Source organism: Tinamus guttatus, unplaced genomic scaffold (genome assembly GCF_059628265.1).
Source record: "Tinamus guttatus ecotype Peru unplaced genomic scaffold, ASM5962826v1 Tinamus_guttatus_pri_ptg000712l, whole genome shotgun sequence".
NCBI classification, from domain to species: Eukaryota; Metazoa; Chordata; class Aves; order Tinamiformes; family Tinamidae; genus Tinamus; species Tinamus guttatus.
Window position 1 is genome coordinate 89,624 of NW_028289246.1, and position 19,296 is coordinate 108,919.

The 19,296-nt window shown below is 48.2% G+C and overlaps 1 protein-coding gene across 1 annotated transcript; it reads left to right on the forward strand.

Moving 5' to 3' along the window:
* Nucleotides 1-8,499: 8,499 nt before the first annotated feature.
* On the forward strand, nucleotides 8,500-16,541 carry LOC148591747 (transmembrane protein 209-like). Its single transcript, XM_088536996.1, has 14 exons — nucleotides 8,500-8,636; nucleotides 8,762-8,820; nucleotides 9,490-9,621; nucleotides 10,036-10,131; nucleotides 10,843-10,947; nucleotides 11,367-11,536; nucleotides 12,031-12,102; nucleotides 12,771-12,867; nucleotides 13,763-13,951; nucleotides 14,419-14,504; nucleotides 15,064-15,178; nucleotides 15,279-15,376; nucleotides 16,105-16,178; nucleotides 16,490-16,541. Exons 1-14 carry the CDS (start codon nucleotides 8,500-8,502, stop codon nucleotides 16,539-16,541), a joined length of 1,482 nt encoding a protein of 493 aa, XP_088393122.1.
* The last annotated feature ends 2,755 nt before the right edge of the window (nucleotides 16,542-19,296 follow it).

The following is a 19,296-nucleotide window of genomic DNA, read 5'->3' on the forward strand; positions in this document are numbered from 1 at the left end:
GCTTAGAAGGGCGTTGTGTGGGAGTGTTTGGCCATCCTGCTTTTTTTTTTTTTTTTTTTTTTTTAAATAAAGCTTTCACTTCGGTTTGCCATGTGGCTTCATGGGTGAATAATTCCTTAAATGGGTTTTGCTACTGAAATCAGGCTTCCAGGGAATGGCAAGCCTGGAGGTTTTCCAGAAAGAGTGTCAAGATATAGACAGAGGATGACTGCACACCAATTCCTTACCCAGCACCTTATTGTTACATTCAAGAAATAGCCCAGCCTTCATTTCTCAGCCTTCCGATTTTTATCTTTTCCATCAGATCTCCCTTGTGCTCTTCTTTCCACGTAAGAACTTGATTTGTATCAAACAAATCAATCAAGGGATTAAATGATACAACCTTTCCCATTGTATTTGCTCTTTTACTACAGTAGACTAGACCATCCCCATTCCATTCCATGCAGACACCAGGACATCTAAGACGTTCATTTACACTTAGTCCATATTTGAAAGATCTTCTTCTAATCTCAACTGCAAACCATTAAGGGAACTACAATTCAGCTGATTCACCAATTTCTGCTTCTGCTTTTTTCTCCATGCTTTTCAAAATCAGCAATGAAAGGAATTTCTCTTCTGAACAAAGAGAATTTCTGAAGGAATAACTTCCAATCCCAAAGCAACTTTCAGTGCTAACTGCATGCAAACTTCAAATTTGCTCAGCCTTCTTCCTACGCTCTTGCCTGATTTGGTATCTCCCTGCAGGCCCCTTTAAGCCTGGAAATCTCTTTCCAAAGTTAATTTTATCTTCCTTTTATCTGATAACAGCCCTCAGGATTGCACATTCAATCGTGCTACCAGCAAAAATGAACAAGGGAATCTGAATGCTTTGTGCGTCTGCAACATCAGGAGTAATTAGGGTTTATTTACTCAGTGGCAGTAGCAGAGAGCTGGTTGGTGAATGCAAACTGGGTTCACAACACACCTGATGTTACAACCAGTCTCTGAGAATTTCAGGTGAATTAATAATTCAGCGATTAATAATTTAACACAGACAGTGCAACACAAAAAAAAGCACCAAGCTTTTCACAAGTGTGCCACTATTCAGAAATAATGTGCCTTTCCTCCAACAAAGCTTGACTCCGCTTGTAACTGAACGGAGAAAAATTCAGTCCATCCCTAACAAACCTGCTTGAAACAACAGAGACATCCACAGGAAACACAGAAAATCCCTCAACCCTTTGCTCGGGCTGTTAAGACTCTCCAAGTGCAAACACGGACAGGACACTAAGAATCACTACTCTTAGTCCAGTTTTAAAGCCAGTGTAGAAGGTGGAACATTTCGCTAACTCCTGAAGCAGCTGAATGTTAAATCCATCGCTCATCTGGGAAGGAGAGTCTAATCCGCTCTCCGGCCGGGAATGCAGCCTGCGCGCAGGGAACGGCGGCGGAGCCGTCGCCGCACCGAGCCGGGCGACAGAATTCCCGCCGGAGCTCGTTCAGCTGCGGAGCTGGGAACGGCACGGAGGCACGGCCGCTTCCTCTTGTACATCACCTTTACAGTCGGCTTAAAAGACCACGCGATTTCATGCATGGTCCCTTCCTGAAAAGGTCCCCACAGTACTAGCTTGGGCATTCTCAAATGGAAGATATTCCTTATTGTGCTTAAAAACCCTCTATGCTGGTGGAGATTCCTGTTACACTGGCACTACCGACCCACCAAGAGAGCAACGGAAGATGGTGAAACCATAAACCTGCGGCTTTTTGCTACTTGGGAGCTTTGAGGGGACCACTTCAGCTTTCACTTAGCAGCTTTTTGTAGCCAGCACCATCCTGCCTCCCGACGATACAGCAGGATCCTTCCCGCAGCTGAAATAAGGGGCATCCTCATTCCCAGCATTAACTGGAAGAAAATGAAGTAGAAAGTTAGCCAAATCCTTCTTTACTGCCACAGTTCTTTCATGTGGTAAGTTTTCCATACAGTCTGCCTTTTTTTTATTATTATTTTACAAGCCAAACACTCATAATGTTTAAAAGCAGCCAACTTCAGCTGACTTAAACAACTCTTCAGCTAGGGTAGGACTCAAACTATTTTCAAATATTCCAAACTCAAATTATTTCCTGCAAACTGCTTTCTGGATTTGCATTTTCTCCTGCAGTTGAGGACCAGCAGACAGCCAAATTAAATCACGTTTAAGAAGTGACAGGATGTCAAGAGAAGAGAGTGAAACACAGCTTCATTCTTACAGCTGGCAGGATGCCATTTACCCTTGACTTTCTTTCTGTGTTTTTCTTTTTTGTTTGGTTGCTTTTGTTTTCTGCTTTAAAATAAAGACCTAAACCTTAATATATCCAGTTTAATCAGCAATTCTCAAGTTATTCCGAAATTCACTTCTGTAACCACCCTTAACCATATAGGTTAACAGAGGAGTCATTAAAAAACATAGTGGCTGGGAGTAAATGGCAGGTAAGAGCTGCTGAAAGACCTGTGACCATTCCTGCTCTCGTGAGGAAGACCACCTTCCTGAAGGGACAGAACGAGACTCTTCCATGCTGTTCATCAAAACCTCTGGAAAAGAGCTGCTGCCTGGGTCTGTGGTTGAACAAATGCATAAATTGGAACTAGACAAGCCCCAAAATGCAGAAGTAAGCGTCAAGTAAAGTAACTACAGGAAAAAACAAGGTAGATTAGTCAGTCAAATTAAAGGAATGTTCTTACATTTCGAGCTGCCCATTACATCTGCATTTTCATGAGGATCAACATCTCTCAAATTGTGTAATATACAGTTAAGAGATTCTGATTTCCAAGAGAATATTAATCCTCTGTAAGAAGCAGCTGGAAGATGAGAAGTACACGGCTAACTGAATCTGGGGTTTCATGCAAACGCTGACTCTCCAGCCAGGGCACGGGCTCTCGTAACAAGCTATAACAAAAGGAGCTTCAGGCTTTGTCTCTGAGTGCAAGAAGCATGAAGTGACCTCAGCACAAATTGCTGTGCCTTATGGACTATACATGCTCCAGGCCTAAAACATGTTAGCCAATAGAGGTACCCAGTCAGCTACACCAGTAATAGTCAAAACAATTACTCACTGCAAAGAGTTTAAGAGTTTGCTACATAGCTTCACGAGAAACCAAAGCACCAGAAAACAAAAAAGCACCAAAACATCACGGCACCCCCTGACAATTAAATCACATTTCCCTAAGGAGAACGAATTGGGAAAGAAAACGGATTTGTCATTAGTCTGTTAGCACAAATACTCATTCTCTGGCAGTATTTCTTACCATTCATTTCATTTTATATTTCATAAGGATTCGACAGTTTGATACATAAACTCCTGTTGGTGCAAGGTGCAACATACACAGAATCATAGAATAGTTGAGGTTGGAAGAGACCTCTAGAGATCACCTAGTCCAACTCCCCTGCTCAAGCACTTTCATCTTGTACTAATACTTTCTTACCTTATCTTACACTAATTTCATACTAATATTTTCATCTACCCCTGTGAGCACCTCACTAGGAACTGAGGTGCAAAGAAAACAGTTTAATAGGGTGAGGAAAGTTAAATAAATGAGATAAATAAATTTACAAAACCTCTAAATTGTAGCAATATTTAATCGTATCTAAGGAACTGGTGATTGTCACTCAGCACTCTCGAGCTGTATTTTTAGATTGATTCTTTCTAAGCAGCTGCACTGGTGGGAGCTCACCTAATTTCTTAAATGTAAAATTCCACCTTTCTTTTGCTTTACAGTAGCTTATTTAGAAAGAAACCGACTCTAGCAGGAAGTTTAAAACAGAGAAAAAGCATTTTTGCTACTTAATATCTTTTAATATCTTTTGTTGTATTAAGTATTTAACAGTTATGCTTGCAGGTGATCTGGTTTTAATGTACTTTGTTACTGCACTATAACATTTAAGCTTTTACAACAGATGGACACGTAAGTACAGATGTTCTGGTGAGTCGTGAGGCTCTTTAGAAGTTAACTTACATCTAAGCAGTTTTGTCTTAGATATCAGGTCTTCTCTCAGCCTTCTCTTCTCCAGGCTGAACAGAATGGATGTCATCTATCTCCACTTCACCAAGGCTTTTGACACCATCCCTCACACCATCCTCCTGGGCAGGCTCCGGCAGTGTGGGATAGATGAGTGCACAGTGAGGTGGGTTAGGAACTGGCTGGATGGCAGAGCTCAGGGTGGTGATCAGTGGTGCAGAGTCTAGTTGAAGGCCTGTAGCTAGCGGGGTCCCCCAGGGGTCAGTCCTTGGCCCAGTCCTGATCAATTTATTCATCAGTGACCTGTATGAAGGCACAGAGTGCTCCCTCAGCAAGTTTGCTGATGATACCAAACTGGGAGGAGTATCCGATAGCCCAGAGGGCTGCGCTGCCACAAAGAGGGACCTGGACAGACTGGACAACTGGGCAGTAAGAAACCTCATGTTTTCATTCCAGAAACTTACATGCGTTGTGAGAGTCCGGCAGGATGTTCTCAGGCAGAACAGCAGCAACGGATAAACATGGAGAAAGCCGTGGGAATTCCTGAAGAGCCAGATGCCCCAGTTGTGAGGGATTACAGCAAGCTTGTGGTATGTCTGTTTTCAGTGTTCTTTAGAACAAAGTGGGGAACTCTCTCCCCTCGCTGCTGTGAGGGAAGCAGAGGTTGATGGGCAGTTGTGGGCACTATTTCCACTTGCCCGGTTGCTGTCTGTGGGTCCGACAGCCTCACTCCACGCACAGCTCCTGAACAGTGTTGGCAGTCAGTTGTGCTGTGATGTGATTGTTTAGCTCCTGAAGACTTAAAGAGCTTTTCCAGAAGGTCTTATGCTATTTTAAACTTGTGTTGTCTCCATTTTGTTTTCAGCATCTGCTGGATGGTGTCACTAAGCTAGCAAGGAACTTCAACATCTTTTACCTGGAAAAAATATATGCTCTCTTCAGCCAGTGCATTTACCAGCAATGAAACAATTATGACAAAACTAAACTCTTTATGGTCAATTTTATATATATTTTCTAATGCTTATATACAGTATTTTATCACTGTTACACAGTCTGCATGCACTCTGGATATCATGCTTATTTCATATTAATTGCTTTAGTGCTTAGTTGTCATAAGACTTAGTCATTTTCGTATGGAAGACATTTATCCATATTGCAAAACCATTGTTAAAATTGGCATCATTATTTGCAGTTTCAGCAGGAGAAAAAAAAGATTGGACTTGAAGACAATGGTTCCACCCACACAACTCCTTCAAAGCAATTAACCTTGGAGGCTGTGGAAAGCTTTTCTTGCTCTTTTTTTTTTCTCTCTTTCTCTCTTTCTTTCTCTCCTTAGGAATGGGGGGATCATGAAAGGAGGGTGCTCTTCTCAGTCTCTTACTTCCTCTTTCTTCCCCTACAAGTAGGCAAACACGGGAATACTTAAGTCCTTCCTTTCTTCAACAGCTTTAAAATAATTATAAAGCATAAGAAGAGTTGGAGATTTTTCTCTAGTCCCCCAATCATCTCTTCTGAACTTCGAAGTTCAAGTGTCTCCAACTTGATATAAAGGGAGGTTTCTGCCTGGGCAGGTTTCACAGGAATTATTCAGGTTCTCTGTTCTCTCCCTGTAAAGGAGGATTTAGGAGTTGTCAGCAGTCAGCAAATGTCTTCAGGAGGCACCCACCACCCAAGCCAGGCAATCCCAGTGTTGATTTGATTTAGGCATGTTGGAAACAGAGTCTCCAGATTCCTTCCAGAAAAATGTTCCCCCCTAATGTCTCCTTTCCATTTTTTCCTTCCAAATATTTTATCCTCTCAAAAAATTATCCACTCACCTCTATTTCTTTTTTCCTCTGCCAAAATCATTTCCCTTCCAAATAATTTTTCCCCTCCAAAAGTCTTACACCACCAAAGCCGTTACAGGTTTTCCCAGTTTGTACCAGGAAAACACAGCCCTGTTGACCACGGAGCTGCTGCTCGGATCTGTGTCAGCCCCGTTCTCTGCTGGAGCAAACTTACTTTGGTGGCCACTTTTGTGGCCCCACGGCCGAGCTCACTCCGCTCCACTGGGGCTGCCCACAGGTCGGCCCTGAGCCCGCACTGAGCCCAGGGCAACGGCAATGGCAGAAACGCTCCCACCCGCTGCACACAGGACATCCTCTTCGGACACGCTTCCGTCCTCTGCATTTGGGGATCACAAATGAACATGAACACGTCCACGAAAGACACTTTACCAGCTAATACATTGCTCCGTTTCCAATGTCTGCTCAATCAACACCTCTACAAAGGCAGCAGCTCCCAGATCCCGACACTGCGCACGCGCCCCGCTCCTGCAGCGCCTCCGCCCCGACACGCGGGGGCAGCAGCGAGCGCGGCAGAGCGCACTGCGCATGCGCGCACCCCCCCACCACGTGGTGGCGCCGCTCCTGGGGCGCGGGGGGCGGCGGGGGGAGGGGGCGGCCTCTGCCCAGCGGTGGCACCGACAGAGCGAGAGGAAACGGCCGCAACCTGAAACAGCGAAAGTTCCGCAGGAACTTAAGGAAAAACGTATTAGCAGTGAGGGTGACGGAGCACGGGAACAGGCTGCCCGGAGAGGCTGTGGAGTCTCCGTCTCTGGAGATCTCCAGGGGCCGCCTGGACGCAGCCCTGTGCCACGTGCTCTGGGTGACCCTGCGTGTGCAGGGCTTGGACTAGATGATCCCTGGAGGTCCCGTCCAACCTTAAGGATTCTGTGATTCTGTGAAGGAAAGAGTTAACAGCTGGAAGTGCCCCTGGCAGCAGCTGTGCCCGTGCGGAAACGCTGGGGGCTGCTCCCAAGGCCGAGACGGGGAAGCGGGAGGTCTTGCGGGGAGGGCCGGTCTCGCTGCGCTGGAATTGGCAGCGGTGCCCGGCTGGCCAGAGAGCCGATAGCCCCTGCGGAGGGATCCCAGAGCCGTGTCGCTGGCGCTGCCGGGAGCAGACACCCTCCTGGGAGTCGTCCGCAGCGTGAACCTGGCCTGAGCCTGTCCTGGGGCCGGGTCCCGGCCCTCCTGGGGACGCTGCCTGCGGCCCCTCGTCCCCCGCCGCCCTGGGCCTTTTCCGTGCGCGCGGCGGGCGCGGGAGGCAGGGCCGTGGCCGTGGCCGTGGCGCGGGTGCCGCGGGCAGCGAGGGCAGCGCGAGCCCGGGCGCCGCTGCCCGCGGGACGGGACGGGACGGGACGGGACGGGACGGGCTGCGTGAGGGCGGCGGCTGCGGGGGGACCCCGTCCTGTCCTGTCCTGTCCTGTCCCGGTCCAGCCCATCCTGTTCCGTCCCATCCTATCCCACCCTATCCCGTCCAATGCCATCCCATCCCATCCCCTCATTTGTTTTTCTCTTTTTTCTCCCCCCCTTTTTTTTTTTTGCATTTTTATCTTTTCATTCTCTCCTTTTTAAGCTTTCTTCTTTCATTGTCCCCCTTTAATCTTTTGTTTGTTTTCATACATTTTATCCTTTTTTTCCTATATTTCCCCTTTTACATTTTCTCCTTTGCTTTTACCCCTTTTAACTGTTTTCATTATTTTTTTCCCTCTTTAACTTATGTTTTCCTTCATTCTTTGCCCCCTTTCAGCATTCTTTCTTTCCTTTCTCTCTCTCTCTTAGTTTTGTCTTTGGCTCTCCCTTTTTTCTTTTTTCATGTTTTTTTCCCCTTTTATATTTTTTCGTTGTTTTAGCTTTTTCCTTCATTTTCTCCTTCTTTCAGCTTTTCTCTTTCCTTCCCCCTCTATTTTTCAGCCTCCAATTACTCTTTATTCGCTCAGCAACCCAGCTGCTGGTTTGCACTTCAGGGAGTTTAAAGCTTGCTCTGCTTTCCAGGAGCCTGTCCCCCACGTTCTGCTTATATCCAGCCTTTCCCATCTCTCTCTTTTTATTCCATTTCCCAGTCATCTTTAGCTGTTTTTTCCCCTTTTTTCCCCTCAAAGCCCCATTATTTCGCTGAAGTCACTTTTCCAGGTTTATGTTCCTGTTCGGCATTGGGGAACTCGAGGCGTTTTTAAGCCGTCGGGGGCTTGGCAGGAGGCTCGGGAGGGCCTCGTGGGGCCGGGAGGCTCAGGAAAAGTCCCCGTCGTCGGGGCCGTCGTGTGTAATTTGTGGGGCGCCGAGGCGGGACGTGGAGGTGCAGAGGGGGCAGGAGGCAGCGGTGCAGGCGGGACGTGTCGCTCGCGGCGCCTCCCGGAGCGGGGGGATGTTGAGCAGGAAAGGGGAAGGCAGCGCTGCCTGGGCCCCCTGCGGAATGTTGGTTTTCAAAAGTGCCCTCGGAATGGGAAGGGGGCCCTGTGCCCTGCAGCCCGTTGGGGAAAACGGACGTGCTCTCCCTGGAGAGGGTGACGGCGCCCACAGGCTTTGCAGGAGAGTGTTGCTGGCCAAAAGCCCTGCTCCCCGCTCGGGAATCGGGACCGGGAGCTCCTCAGGTGAAGTCCTTCTGTCCAGGTTGCTCTTGGTTCTTGCTGTTCTCCTCAGCGTGGTGCTGAGCCAGGATGTGGCTGTCTAAACTGTGGGTTGTTTGTCTCCCTCTTGCCGCAGACCATGGCAGCCCCAGGGCTTTCGGCAGGTGCCCTCCTTGACAGGAGCATGAGGATGAGGAGAGAGGCTGGAGAGCGGAAGGTGCTCTGGGCCTGGGGGCTCCTGAATATCTGCACTGCCGGCATGATCTGCGTGGACATGTATGTTGGCTGCGAATGTGACTGCGTTACAGAAAACATCCTGCCTTGTGCAGGCCTCGGTACTTCCCAGAACCCCATTACTGCCCGCTGGTAACTTTTCCTGTTTTATTGTATTTCCTTACCAGGACTGGAAAACTTCTCAGCACATACTACAATATCCCCTTCTGGCCTCTCTGCTTCATTGGTGAGTTGTCGCTGCCCGTCAATGTGTTTTGGGAGGAGGGAATATTTCACACTTCTGTTTTCTTCCTGGGGAAGTTGTTTTAAAGACAGCTTTAAAAAAAAAAAAAAAAAAAAAGGCAGAACTTCATTTTACTTTCTTTTACTCCTGTTGGAGCTATGGGAATTTCCTCACTGTAGTGACATGGAAGAGTCTCTTGGCGGCCCTGTTGTGGGGCTGTGTGACATTTCCAGGTAATGAAAGATCCTTTCAAAGGAGTAAACTCCAAAAGAGCTGTATCAAATCCCCTTGGAGGATGGAAAGGAGGAGGAGTGAGGCAAATGCAGATATGAGAGACAGAAGGTTTGATGGAAGAGCCTTGCTAAAGAGCGTGAAACTTCCTTGTAGAGATTTGTGTTCTCCCTGGAAAATACCTTGCACTTTTGCAAATAAGCATTAAAGCCCCATAAATGAATTTTAGCGACATAAATGAATTTTAATGTAGAAAGGAGATTTGTCTCAACTGGTTCTTGAATAAAAAGAACCCATGAAGAAGCCTTATCTCTGTCCTCAGACTAGCACTTACAGGAGCAGTTTTTTATGCATTTTTAACCTGTTTTTTAATATTAACAATAAGTTATTACTCATGGTCATGCCATCTAGCATGATAAAACCTTTTTTTCTTTATTCTAGAACTTGCACTGGTGTCTCTGTTCAGCCTGAATGCCGTGTTTGATCTCTGGCTGTATTTCAAATACACGAGGGCACCAACTCACCTGGTTATGACTCACAGGCAGCAGGTCCTTCTGGGGATGCAGAACTCAGGTAGGTAGTATAAACGCGTGTTTATCTGTGTTCTTTGCAGTTGGTGTCTTGGTCAAGTACAATTCTCAGCTTCTTTGTCTGAACACAGCAGTCAGACAAATTCCCTGCAGCATGTTAAAATTTAAAGTAGTAGTGCAAAATTGGTGAAGGATTGAGGGGAGAACTGAAGAGGGAAGAAGCCCTAACAAAGGAGGGGACAGCAGCCTGTTAAAGGGCAGCTGGAGAGACTCTCTGTGAAACTGGAGAAGGAATTTGTGGCCTCCCCGTGGAGCTGGGAAGAGGGCTTTTTAGCACCGTTGAATTTCCTTCAGGGCAAGCTGCGTGTCTGTGTTTTGCAGTGTGGATTCAGAGGAAGCAGGGGAGTTGGAGGCTGCTGCATGTGCAGGGCTCACTGTGTTTTTGTGCTTCTTGCAGCGGTGCCGATAGCTCCAGTGCAGGAGCTGTCAGCGAGGAGAGTCCCTTGGTGTGGGGCTGCGATGCAGGGCCAGAACGTGCTGAGCTACAGCCCAGGCCGCCCCCGCGGGGCCCGTCCCAGCTTGGCCTCGGCTCCTGCCCCAGACTGTGACCCTCAGCTGCTGGCTCTGCCCGCCAGCAGAGCCTCTTCCAGCAGTTCTCTGAGCTCCCGTCCCAGCTTGGCCTCGGCTCCTGCCCCAGACTGTGACCCTCAGCTGCCGGCTCTGCCCGCCAGCAGAGCCTCTTCCAGCAGTTCTCTGAGCTCCCGGCCCAGCAGCAGCTGCATCCAGGTAAGGACGGCGCTGGCTGCGAGGGAGCGCCTTGGCTTGGCTCCTCGTGTGCTCGTGCTGGGCCCTGAGCTGCTGGAGGTGCCCGGCAGCTGTCTGCTCCCTTTGCACATTCGCCCTTCCAGGATTCGTCCTTTCCCTAGAGTTAATTTATTTGTTTTGGAGGAGTTGGTGGGTTTCAGACAAAAAGCCTGAATGGGGAATGCAAATGTAAATGCTGAGGAGTAGAAAACCAATTCCCCTGATTCAGACTAGGCTTAATAGCAGCAAACTCCAGAGCCATAAATTCATCTGTTGAGTCAATTGATTCCTGCAGTTTGTAAAATCAAAGTGGAAGTCTTATCTTCCTCATATGACACAAGTGTCTGCTTCTGTTTGCCCAAGCTTCCCAGCTTCAGCCCTTCTCCTGCGGCTTCTTCACATGATATGAGTATTGAAGCAGTGAGAAGTGAGCTCAGGAGCCGTCACTGCCCTTCACCAGTTCGGCCTCGTTTCCTCCGGAGCCAAGAGGAGGAGATCACAGACCAGAAGTCCCTGCAAAGATACCTGCAAAGGGAAGAGGAGAAAGAGCGCAGCCGTCAGATGGGTAAAGAAATCCCTTTGCTTGGCCTGAAAGGATGGGTGAGGAGAGGATGTAGGTTTTATTAGTCGTTAGTGGAGAGAGTCGTGGGTGAGAATAGCTGGAAGGGATTTTGGGAAAGGGAGAGAGCTCCTGAAGTGCTAGTAAATAAAATGACGTCCCTGCTCTGGTATTCCCCCTGGATGTGGTCAAGGTGGCTGCTGACCACTTTAGTCTTCTAGGCAGTAATTGAGACAGGAGGCAGAATTTTGTAAATTCTCCACATCTCTGTGCCTCAGGGACTTCAGAAAATTCTCCTCCCTTACCATAATTCGTGAGCTCATCTTTCCAGTCAGAGTTGAATCTGTGCAGTTATTGCCTGCCTTATTGCGTGATTCCTGTCCTCCTGCTTGTACTAATTGTGCGTGCCTTGAATGTCATTTCAGCAAATTCAGTTTACAGCAGCTCCCCATTCGGCTGCCCAGCGTTTTGCAACCTGACACGTTTGCTGGTGGAGCAGGCCAAGGTGCTGCGGAAGTTCCAGTACCAGGTGTCATGGTGTCCCCTGGGCCGCAGGGAGGAAGGTTGTCTGGACGTGCCACAGGCTGGCGGAGAGGTAAGTTCAGCACCAGAGGAGCCCAGAAGCATAGAGCTCCTCCAAAGGGTTGGCCATGATCTCCATCACACTCCTTTACACTTGTGTCTGGACAAAGTCTCATTCAAAGGGGTAGGGTTAAGGGAGCTTTAATTAAATTGGATCCATGTCTTGATCTCATCCCTTAATCTAAGAAAGCTTCTTCTTCAAGTACCTCTTTCATGTGTCCTGCACCTCTGCCCCAGTTTTGTTCTGCGAGATCCGGGAGCTCCAGGCAGTGACTGTGGCCTCGGGTGACATGTGGTGTCCTGTGAGGAGAGAGTAGGAGTGCAGTATGGCCAGGTGCTGAGGGCTCCCCATGCTGCAGCCAGGAGATGTGTGAGGGCTCTGGAACATCTGCAGTTTGCCCTGTGGGCTGTGGTTGAGCTCCGAAAACATTGTAGGCCCTAAAAGCTCCTTTGTTTTTCTCTCAGGTTTCTCTCTGTAGGTGGATAATGACTGTGTTGTTTGTGTAGGTTTGGTCAAGGGTGCTGGCGCATGGGTGGCAGCTGGATGCCCTGGATTTCTGGACCGATCGGCTCCGAAGGGTAAGTCCTGTGCCCATAGACGGCCTGTTCGTGCTGCTCAAAGAGGTGCGGCCGGGTGGAGAAGGGCCTCATCTCTAAGAGACTTTGATCTTTGGGACTGTTGGGGATGAGGGTGGGCTTGGCCACGGAGATTCAAAGAGCATGCTAGTACCAAAGGAGGAGTAAAACAAATTTCCCACCTCAACTTATGCCCTGGCTGACCTGGGTGTTGCATATTCTGCAAACCTTCCAGTTGTAAAGTTCACCCACCTTTGAATGGAGACAAATATATCTTAATGCACACTGCATGTGATAAGACTGCTTTTTTTTTCTTTCTAAAATCCAGATTTCCAAACTGCTTTTTTCCCTCCTGACTTTCAACCTCCTTCTCCTGGGCTCAAGTAAAGCATGGAAAATGCCAGCGCAGTGGCTTTTCCTGACAGTCTCAAGGAGCATAATAAAGAAAGAAATGAAAACAAACAAAAAAAAAGAACGTTTTAGTCTTGGGAGCAGGAGTCATTGTAGCAAAGGAAATACAATTGCATGTTTGTTTGTTTGTTTGTTTGTTTTAAAAGGAGTGGGGGGGTTGAACAGTAAAGATTCTTGAGATCTGAGATGGTGTCCTTTAGCAGCTTCCTGAGCACCTTGTTGCTTCTAACCTTTTTACTGCTTGCATTTCTTTTTGCTAGTGGATTTTGCAGACAATTCTAGAGCCCCTTGTCCAAGAGATGGAGTCTGTGAGCGCTCAGCTGAGAAGAATGGGGTACCCCGCAATGCCGAGCGGAGGTAGGATGATAGGAGGAGCCGTGGGGTTGCATTGTGTTTTCCTGGAAGGGTTATTCCTAAGATATGTGGAAATTCAAGTGTCCAAAAATGATTCTGTGTTATTAGGAGAGCTGTCTCTGAGCTCTTCCTGTCTGTTATGTAGCATCTTTAAGGTCTTGGTAGTAGATTTTTGTCATGCTGATGGGGTTGAGCAGGGCAATCTGAGGTGGATTTGAGAGAGCTCTGAGCATTAGAAGAAATGGTCTTGGTCGGGGGTAGGAAGAAATGGTGTTTTTGTTGGGGATAATTTTGTTTTTTGTTGGTGGTGGCTTTGTTTTTTTGGGTTTGTTCTGGGTGTTTTTAGGTTTAGGGCGTATTTTGTTTGTTTGTTTTTCCATTTCCCTGAGTTGAAATTGCAGCTGCAGTTTCCTAGGCCAAGTCTGAAGGGGCCCCTTCCATGGGCAGCTCACACAGACGTCCCTTTCCCCGAGAGCAGGGTTCGATTCGCTGCATTTCAACACGGGCTGCTTTTTTGTGCTCCGGTTTGTAGTCTCTGCCGAGACCCGCATCCCTTGTGATGCCTGTGAAGAACTGCCCCGTTGCTGGCCTCTTGTGCACCTCCCTGTTCCTCTGCTGCTGTCTGTTAAAAATTCCTTTTGATTCTTCTCTTTCCAGCCCCTCTCTGTTTCTCCTTCCTTACGCCAGGCAGCCTTCAAGGGAGGGTTTTGTGCCTGCCCAGCCCTGCACAGGGTTTCTGCTCTGTGCTGGGAGGGAGGCAGCGAGTGCTCCATGGGGCCGGGCAGGCAGCGTGTGGGGCACTGCCTAAGGTGTGAGCTTGAGCTCTGAGCTTAGCAAGTAGTTAGAGCAGAGGAGGCAGTTCCTCTTTGTAACAGTGCGTTTGTTGACCCCTTGGCAGGGCGGCTGATCCCGTTCGAGTCGTGGGTGCAGGTGACGCGCTGGCTCTTCTTCCGCGCACAAGTCAGCGCGAGCAGCATGAAACAGGCAGCGCTGGCTGAAGCCACAGCCATTCAGCAGAGCCTGCTCACCATCACACGGTACCTGGGCGTCACGGCCAACCAGGAGTACCTGGTTCAACGGATCAAAGGTACGTGCTCCCTTGGAGACTCGGGAGCGTTTCGCTGAGCTGGGTCAAGCACTGGTGGTGCCAGATGCCCCGTCAGTGGAGACGCTCGGGCTGCAGTCCCAGCAGGGCAGAGAGCTGCTTTGCAAGGAGCAGCGCTGGGTGTTTTGACAGCTTTCTCTGCTCGTAGCAATGTGGTGGTGTGGGCCCGGGACTGGTTTTAGAAGGTTTTATTTCTCATTTCAATCAGAGCCGGGCAAGAAGTGTCCTATTCAATCTCTTTGTTAATTAGGAATAAAACTTCCCTTGTAAACTCAACTGCCTTGAGTATATATAATATATACAAGCATTTAATGAGTTCAGTTGTTCCTTCCAGTGATTGTGGTGCCCTGGCCATGCACACGGAGGTGTGGGGTTCCCAAAGCTAGTGCAAAATAGATCTTTCTTGCACCTTCCACTGCCAGTATCTGAATAGGTGTTGTTGTTTCCAGAGCTGTCCCAGGGAAGCTTCCGCTGGGGCAGAGGAGGGGATTTCAGAGGCCGGCAGTGGGGAGCTGACTTGCCCACCGACTCCGCTGTAAGTTTTCAAAGATGCTTTGGTAAAACTTCCTAAAGCTGCTCGTCTTTCAGGATGAAGCATTTGTGGGTGGCTGCAAGAAGTCCAAATCCTCTTTGCCTCGCTTATCCTCAGAATCGCAGTTTTGAATAATGCAAAGGGGCCTGGACGTGGTGCAGATCACAAAAATGCACTTGTGTGTGTTAGTCTGGGGGCGGCCTCTTCTTTAGACTCCTGTGGGATGTCCCACAGGTAACTGTGAGGGCAGCAGCCTGAGATAATTCACCTGAAATAGTTAAAAGAGAGACTGCAGAATAAGCCAGGGAGTGGAAAACAATCGTTACACTGTCCCCCTTAGCCTGTATTTGAAGGAAAACCAGCACTGAAAAAAAAAAAAAAGAAAGAAAGAAAGAAGGCATTAAACCAATTAAACTAGCATGAAATCAGTCATGTGATTGACTGTGTCCTGTATTTGTTCTCATGCCTGAGATTATGGCAAGAGAGTTGCTGCTGCATTGTAGCCTTTGGTTCCTCGGTCTTTCTGATGGCATTCAAGTGAATTTTGGGTTTTTTTGCACAGATCCTTATGCACATCTTCTGCACCTATCTGGACTCCAGGCTGCCATGGAACATCCAATATCCCGATGGCAAAACCTTCACTGCCCAGCACTTCATCCAGACACCCCATGAACCAGGTACTGGCATTCTTGGGCTGCTGCTTTAGCTGCTGTTTGCCCCTTGCATCCCATGGGCACCCTTAAAATCCAGCTTTTCTTTTCTGACCTTCATTCCCAGACCTGACGGATGAGAAGCTCTTCTGCATCTACCAGAGCAGCATCAACCCACCACACTACCAGGTCATCTACCACGGCCACATCTACAACGTACAGGAGGTAGGAGCATGTTAGGTGTTAGCTGCTGACAGGAAATGTTCAGCAGAACTGATTTGGGTTTGTTTTTTGTTCTATTTATTTATTTATTTATTGTAACTAGCCACATCTATGTTTAGATTTAGGCTGGCTCAGTGCAGAAAGCAGCTTCCTGTGCATTTTCTCATGACTTCTTCTAAGACCCTAATTTCTGTAAGCTCTGATGTGAGCTGTTATTCCTGAATGCCAACAAGCCGGAGGCTTCCTTCTAGGAGTTTGTGGAGGGAACCATCTCGTCTCAATGCCAAGCTACCAGATTTTTCCTGCACGTTTTCATACTCTCTTGAGCCCTGGGTTGTGACTTGGTCGCCAATTTCAGAAAAATGCCATAAGAACTCCTGAGTATTTGAGGATGGTACTCTATCAAAAAAACTCCTCAAAAATCATTTTTTTCTGATGTTTGTCTAAGTGAGAGGTAAATATTGAGGCAATCCCCCAGGCTGTTGTACCATTTTTTTGAGGTTTCTATTATAGTCTTTCCTCATCTCAGGTTATTAAACCTCTTCTATTATGGTGCACACCCCCTGCATACGTACCTTGCCAAAAGATTTGAAGGAAAAGCTGTACAGCTGTGGCTAAGCTAAGGGCAGGATGTGCCCGTTGGTTTGCATAAGACATTCTCTCTAAGATAGTGGTGTGAGTGCTTGTCCCTGCAGTCGCTCCCAAAGTCTTCTCTCTTCCCACGCATTCAGGGCAGAAACAACCTGCTCCACGCATTGCTCCTGTTCCTGTACATCATCAAGACCAGGGAATCGGGCATGCTCGGGTAAGTGTCTCCCCGTGGGTCCCCTCGCGCTGCTGGCGAGAGCTGAGCAGCAGCTTTGGGTGCTGAGGTGCCATGAGGCTGCTCCGTGGGACGGTGGTGACGGTTTTAAAATCCTGCTGGCATTTTAAGTAAGGGCAGCCGTTCTGTAGGACTGTGTCAGCTGGGTGAGCGTGAGCACGCGGGAAAGGTTTTAGGTTTCTCCTTGGTCTTGTGCCAGCTGCAGATGAAGAAGTTTTCCTTGTAAGGAAGATGGGGTGTAAACAGGAGCTTTAACTTGCCGCTGGTTTGTGACTGTGGTGTTCTTTTTGCAGGCGCGTCAGTCTCGGTGCTTCAGGCGTCAACGTGCTGTGGATTTTTGGATAGTGACGAGCGGGACCACAGGTTGGCAGAGGAGTGATCCCTCTTCCCAGACAAGAAGAACCGAGCAGCATCATTATCCTTTTTGCCTTGGAGCAAAAACCATTGGAGAACTAGGGTTTAGGGTTAGGGTTTAGGTTGGGGTTAAACATTTTGTTTGCTTGTTTGACTGATTGATCTTTGGTTGTCGTTTGGGGTGTTCCCCACCATTCCAGTACACTGTTATGTAACAAATGCTGGAAGCAGGTGGTTCATATAGTAGGAATGATGCTCGGCTTTGGTGGGCAGTTGCGCTTTGGCTGCTTTTGCTATTGAATGTGTCTGCACGGAGCTGGGTCCTGGATCTGGGTTTTCTAGGCAGGGCGGCTTTCGGAGGCGCTTGGTCAGCCCATTCCTGGGTGCTCTCTGCAAATCTGGTGGTGTTTGCCCCTTAGAGCAGGAAGGTAGAGTGCTGCTGGCTGTGATACTGTGGGGATGGATGGATGTTGCAGGTTGTTTGGTCTAACTTTGTGTGCAATGACTTTTTTTTTCTTTTCCAGGTTGTAGATAGCATTTAGAATTGTTTAAGCATTAGAAATAAGGTAAGGAATAGATCTGCTTTTTTAACCTCAGTCGGGGCTTTTCCCTCTGTCCTGGCTGCTCTGCGAGGTGTCGATCGTCTCCAGCACCTGCAGGGAGCTCCGTCCTGGAGCTGGGGTTTTCTAAGCAGGGAGGTTTTGGAGGCGCTTGGTTACCCCGTTCCCGGGTGCCCTCTGGGAATCCGGTGGCCTTTGCCCGTTAGAGCAGGAAGGCAGAGTGTGTGCCGGGGGCTGTGAGTAGTAGTGGTGAGGCTGCAGAGGTGGCTGTTGAGGGGGATGTCCCGCTGATGCACCCTGGGGGGTTGTTAGGCTTTACATTAAAAAGGAACACGCATGCTAACTGACCTGTTTTTTGGTTTTGCAGGTGCAGAAGATGGGGGCCCAAATGGAAAGGAAGATCCTAAGCCCTATAGGCCTCAGCCTTCCAGCCCTAGCCCTTCAGCCAAGCCCTTCGCCCTAGCCCCGTAGGCGTCAGCCCTTTAGCCCTTTAGGCTCAGAGCCCTAGGCCTTATAGCATCCCTATAGGATCCTCCTAAGTCTATAGGGTAAGTTTAGATTTGCGAAATAGGTTGCGAGAATGGCACGGTTGTACGTTCTTTTGACCAATAAAGATGGAAAAGGTGTTGGAGTGCGTGTCTCATTTCAAATAAAGATGTTTGTGTGGTGTCTCATTTCAAATAAAGGTGTTTGTGTGGTGTCTCATTTCAAATAAAGATAGAGGTGGTGTTTTGTTGCCTTCATTGAAGTAGAGGCTGCCCTAAAGGGATAGGGCCAAAGGGCTAGAGCTCAGGGCCAAAGGGGTGGGGATAAAGGTCTTGGGCTAAAGGGCTTGGGCTAAAGCGCCAAACAGCTGAAGGACTTGGGTTAAAGAGCCAGGATTCAAGGGCTAGTCTTAAAGGGCTGGGATTAACAGGTTTACGGCTACAGGACTAGGGCTAAGAAGATAGGGCTGAAGAGGTTTGGGCTAAAGCGCTAGTGGTGAGGATTAACGGGCAACAGTTAAAGGGCCAAGAGCTAAAGGGCTAGAGTGAAAGTGCTTAAAGGGGTAGAGCTGGATGGCTAGGGCTTAGGGTTAGAGGGCTAGCGATAACAAGCTATAGGGCTAAAGGGCAAAGATTAAAGGGTTAGGACTAGAGGACTGAGACTAAAGGGAAAAAGCTAAATGCTCCAGGTATAAAAAGGTAGGGCTTAGCGCTAAACAGTTAGCACTAAATGCCTAAAAAGCTATAGAGTTAGACTTAAAAGGGTACCATTCAACGCTAGCTTTAAATGGCTGGGCTTAGAGGGCCAGCACTTGGGACTAAAGGGGTTTAGGGCTAAGGGGCTTAGGGCCAGCGCTAAAGGGCTAGGAGTCAGGGTTAAAGGGCTAGGCTTAAAGGGCTAAGGGAGTTAGCGCTAAAGGCCTTGGGGCTAAAGTGTGAGAGCTAAGAGGCTTAGGACTAAAGAGCTTATGGTTACGGGGAAAAGGGCTTAGGGCTAAAGGCTTTAGGATTAAGGCCTTAGGACTGCAAGGATAGTGCTTAGGGAGAAAGACCTAGTGGTAAAGGGCTATAGGGAATGGCTAAAGGGCTAAGGTTAACAAGATCTTAGGGCCAAAGGCCCAGGGCTAAAGGGCTTAGGGCACTAGATGTGTGACTAAAAGTCCAGGGCAAAAAGGCTGGTGGTAAAAAGCTCTAGTACTAGGGCTAAAGGGCTAGGGCTTAGGCCTAAAGGGCTAGGACAGGAATGAAGGGCAAAAAGGCGGGTATAGGAATATATAGATTAAAGGTTGTTATGGCCAAGGATGAAAATAATTATCTGCTTGCTTGGTGGATAAAGGATTTTCTGAGGCCAATAATTATGGGAATAGTTAGGAGGAGAGGTTAATAAGGATCACCTCGTGAAGGTAAGGAGATGTGGTGATATAAAGGTCGCCTGTAGAAGATTAGGGAGTGCCCTTCTCTGGGATTGGTCACTGGGTTATTGGCACCCCAGGTAAGAAGGTTGTATAAATACCCAAACCCTGAAGTTAGAAGAGGTTGCTGAGCTATTCCTGCTCTTCTGTGATTTCCCCATGGGCTAGGATGGGAGAAGCAGTGGGAAAGGGCTAGGATGAAAGGGCTAGGGCTACAGCTTGGGGCTAAAGAGATAGGAAGAAAGAGTTAGAAATTTAGGCTAAAGGGATAAGACTAAAGGCTCAGGAT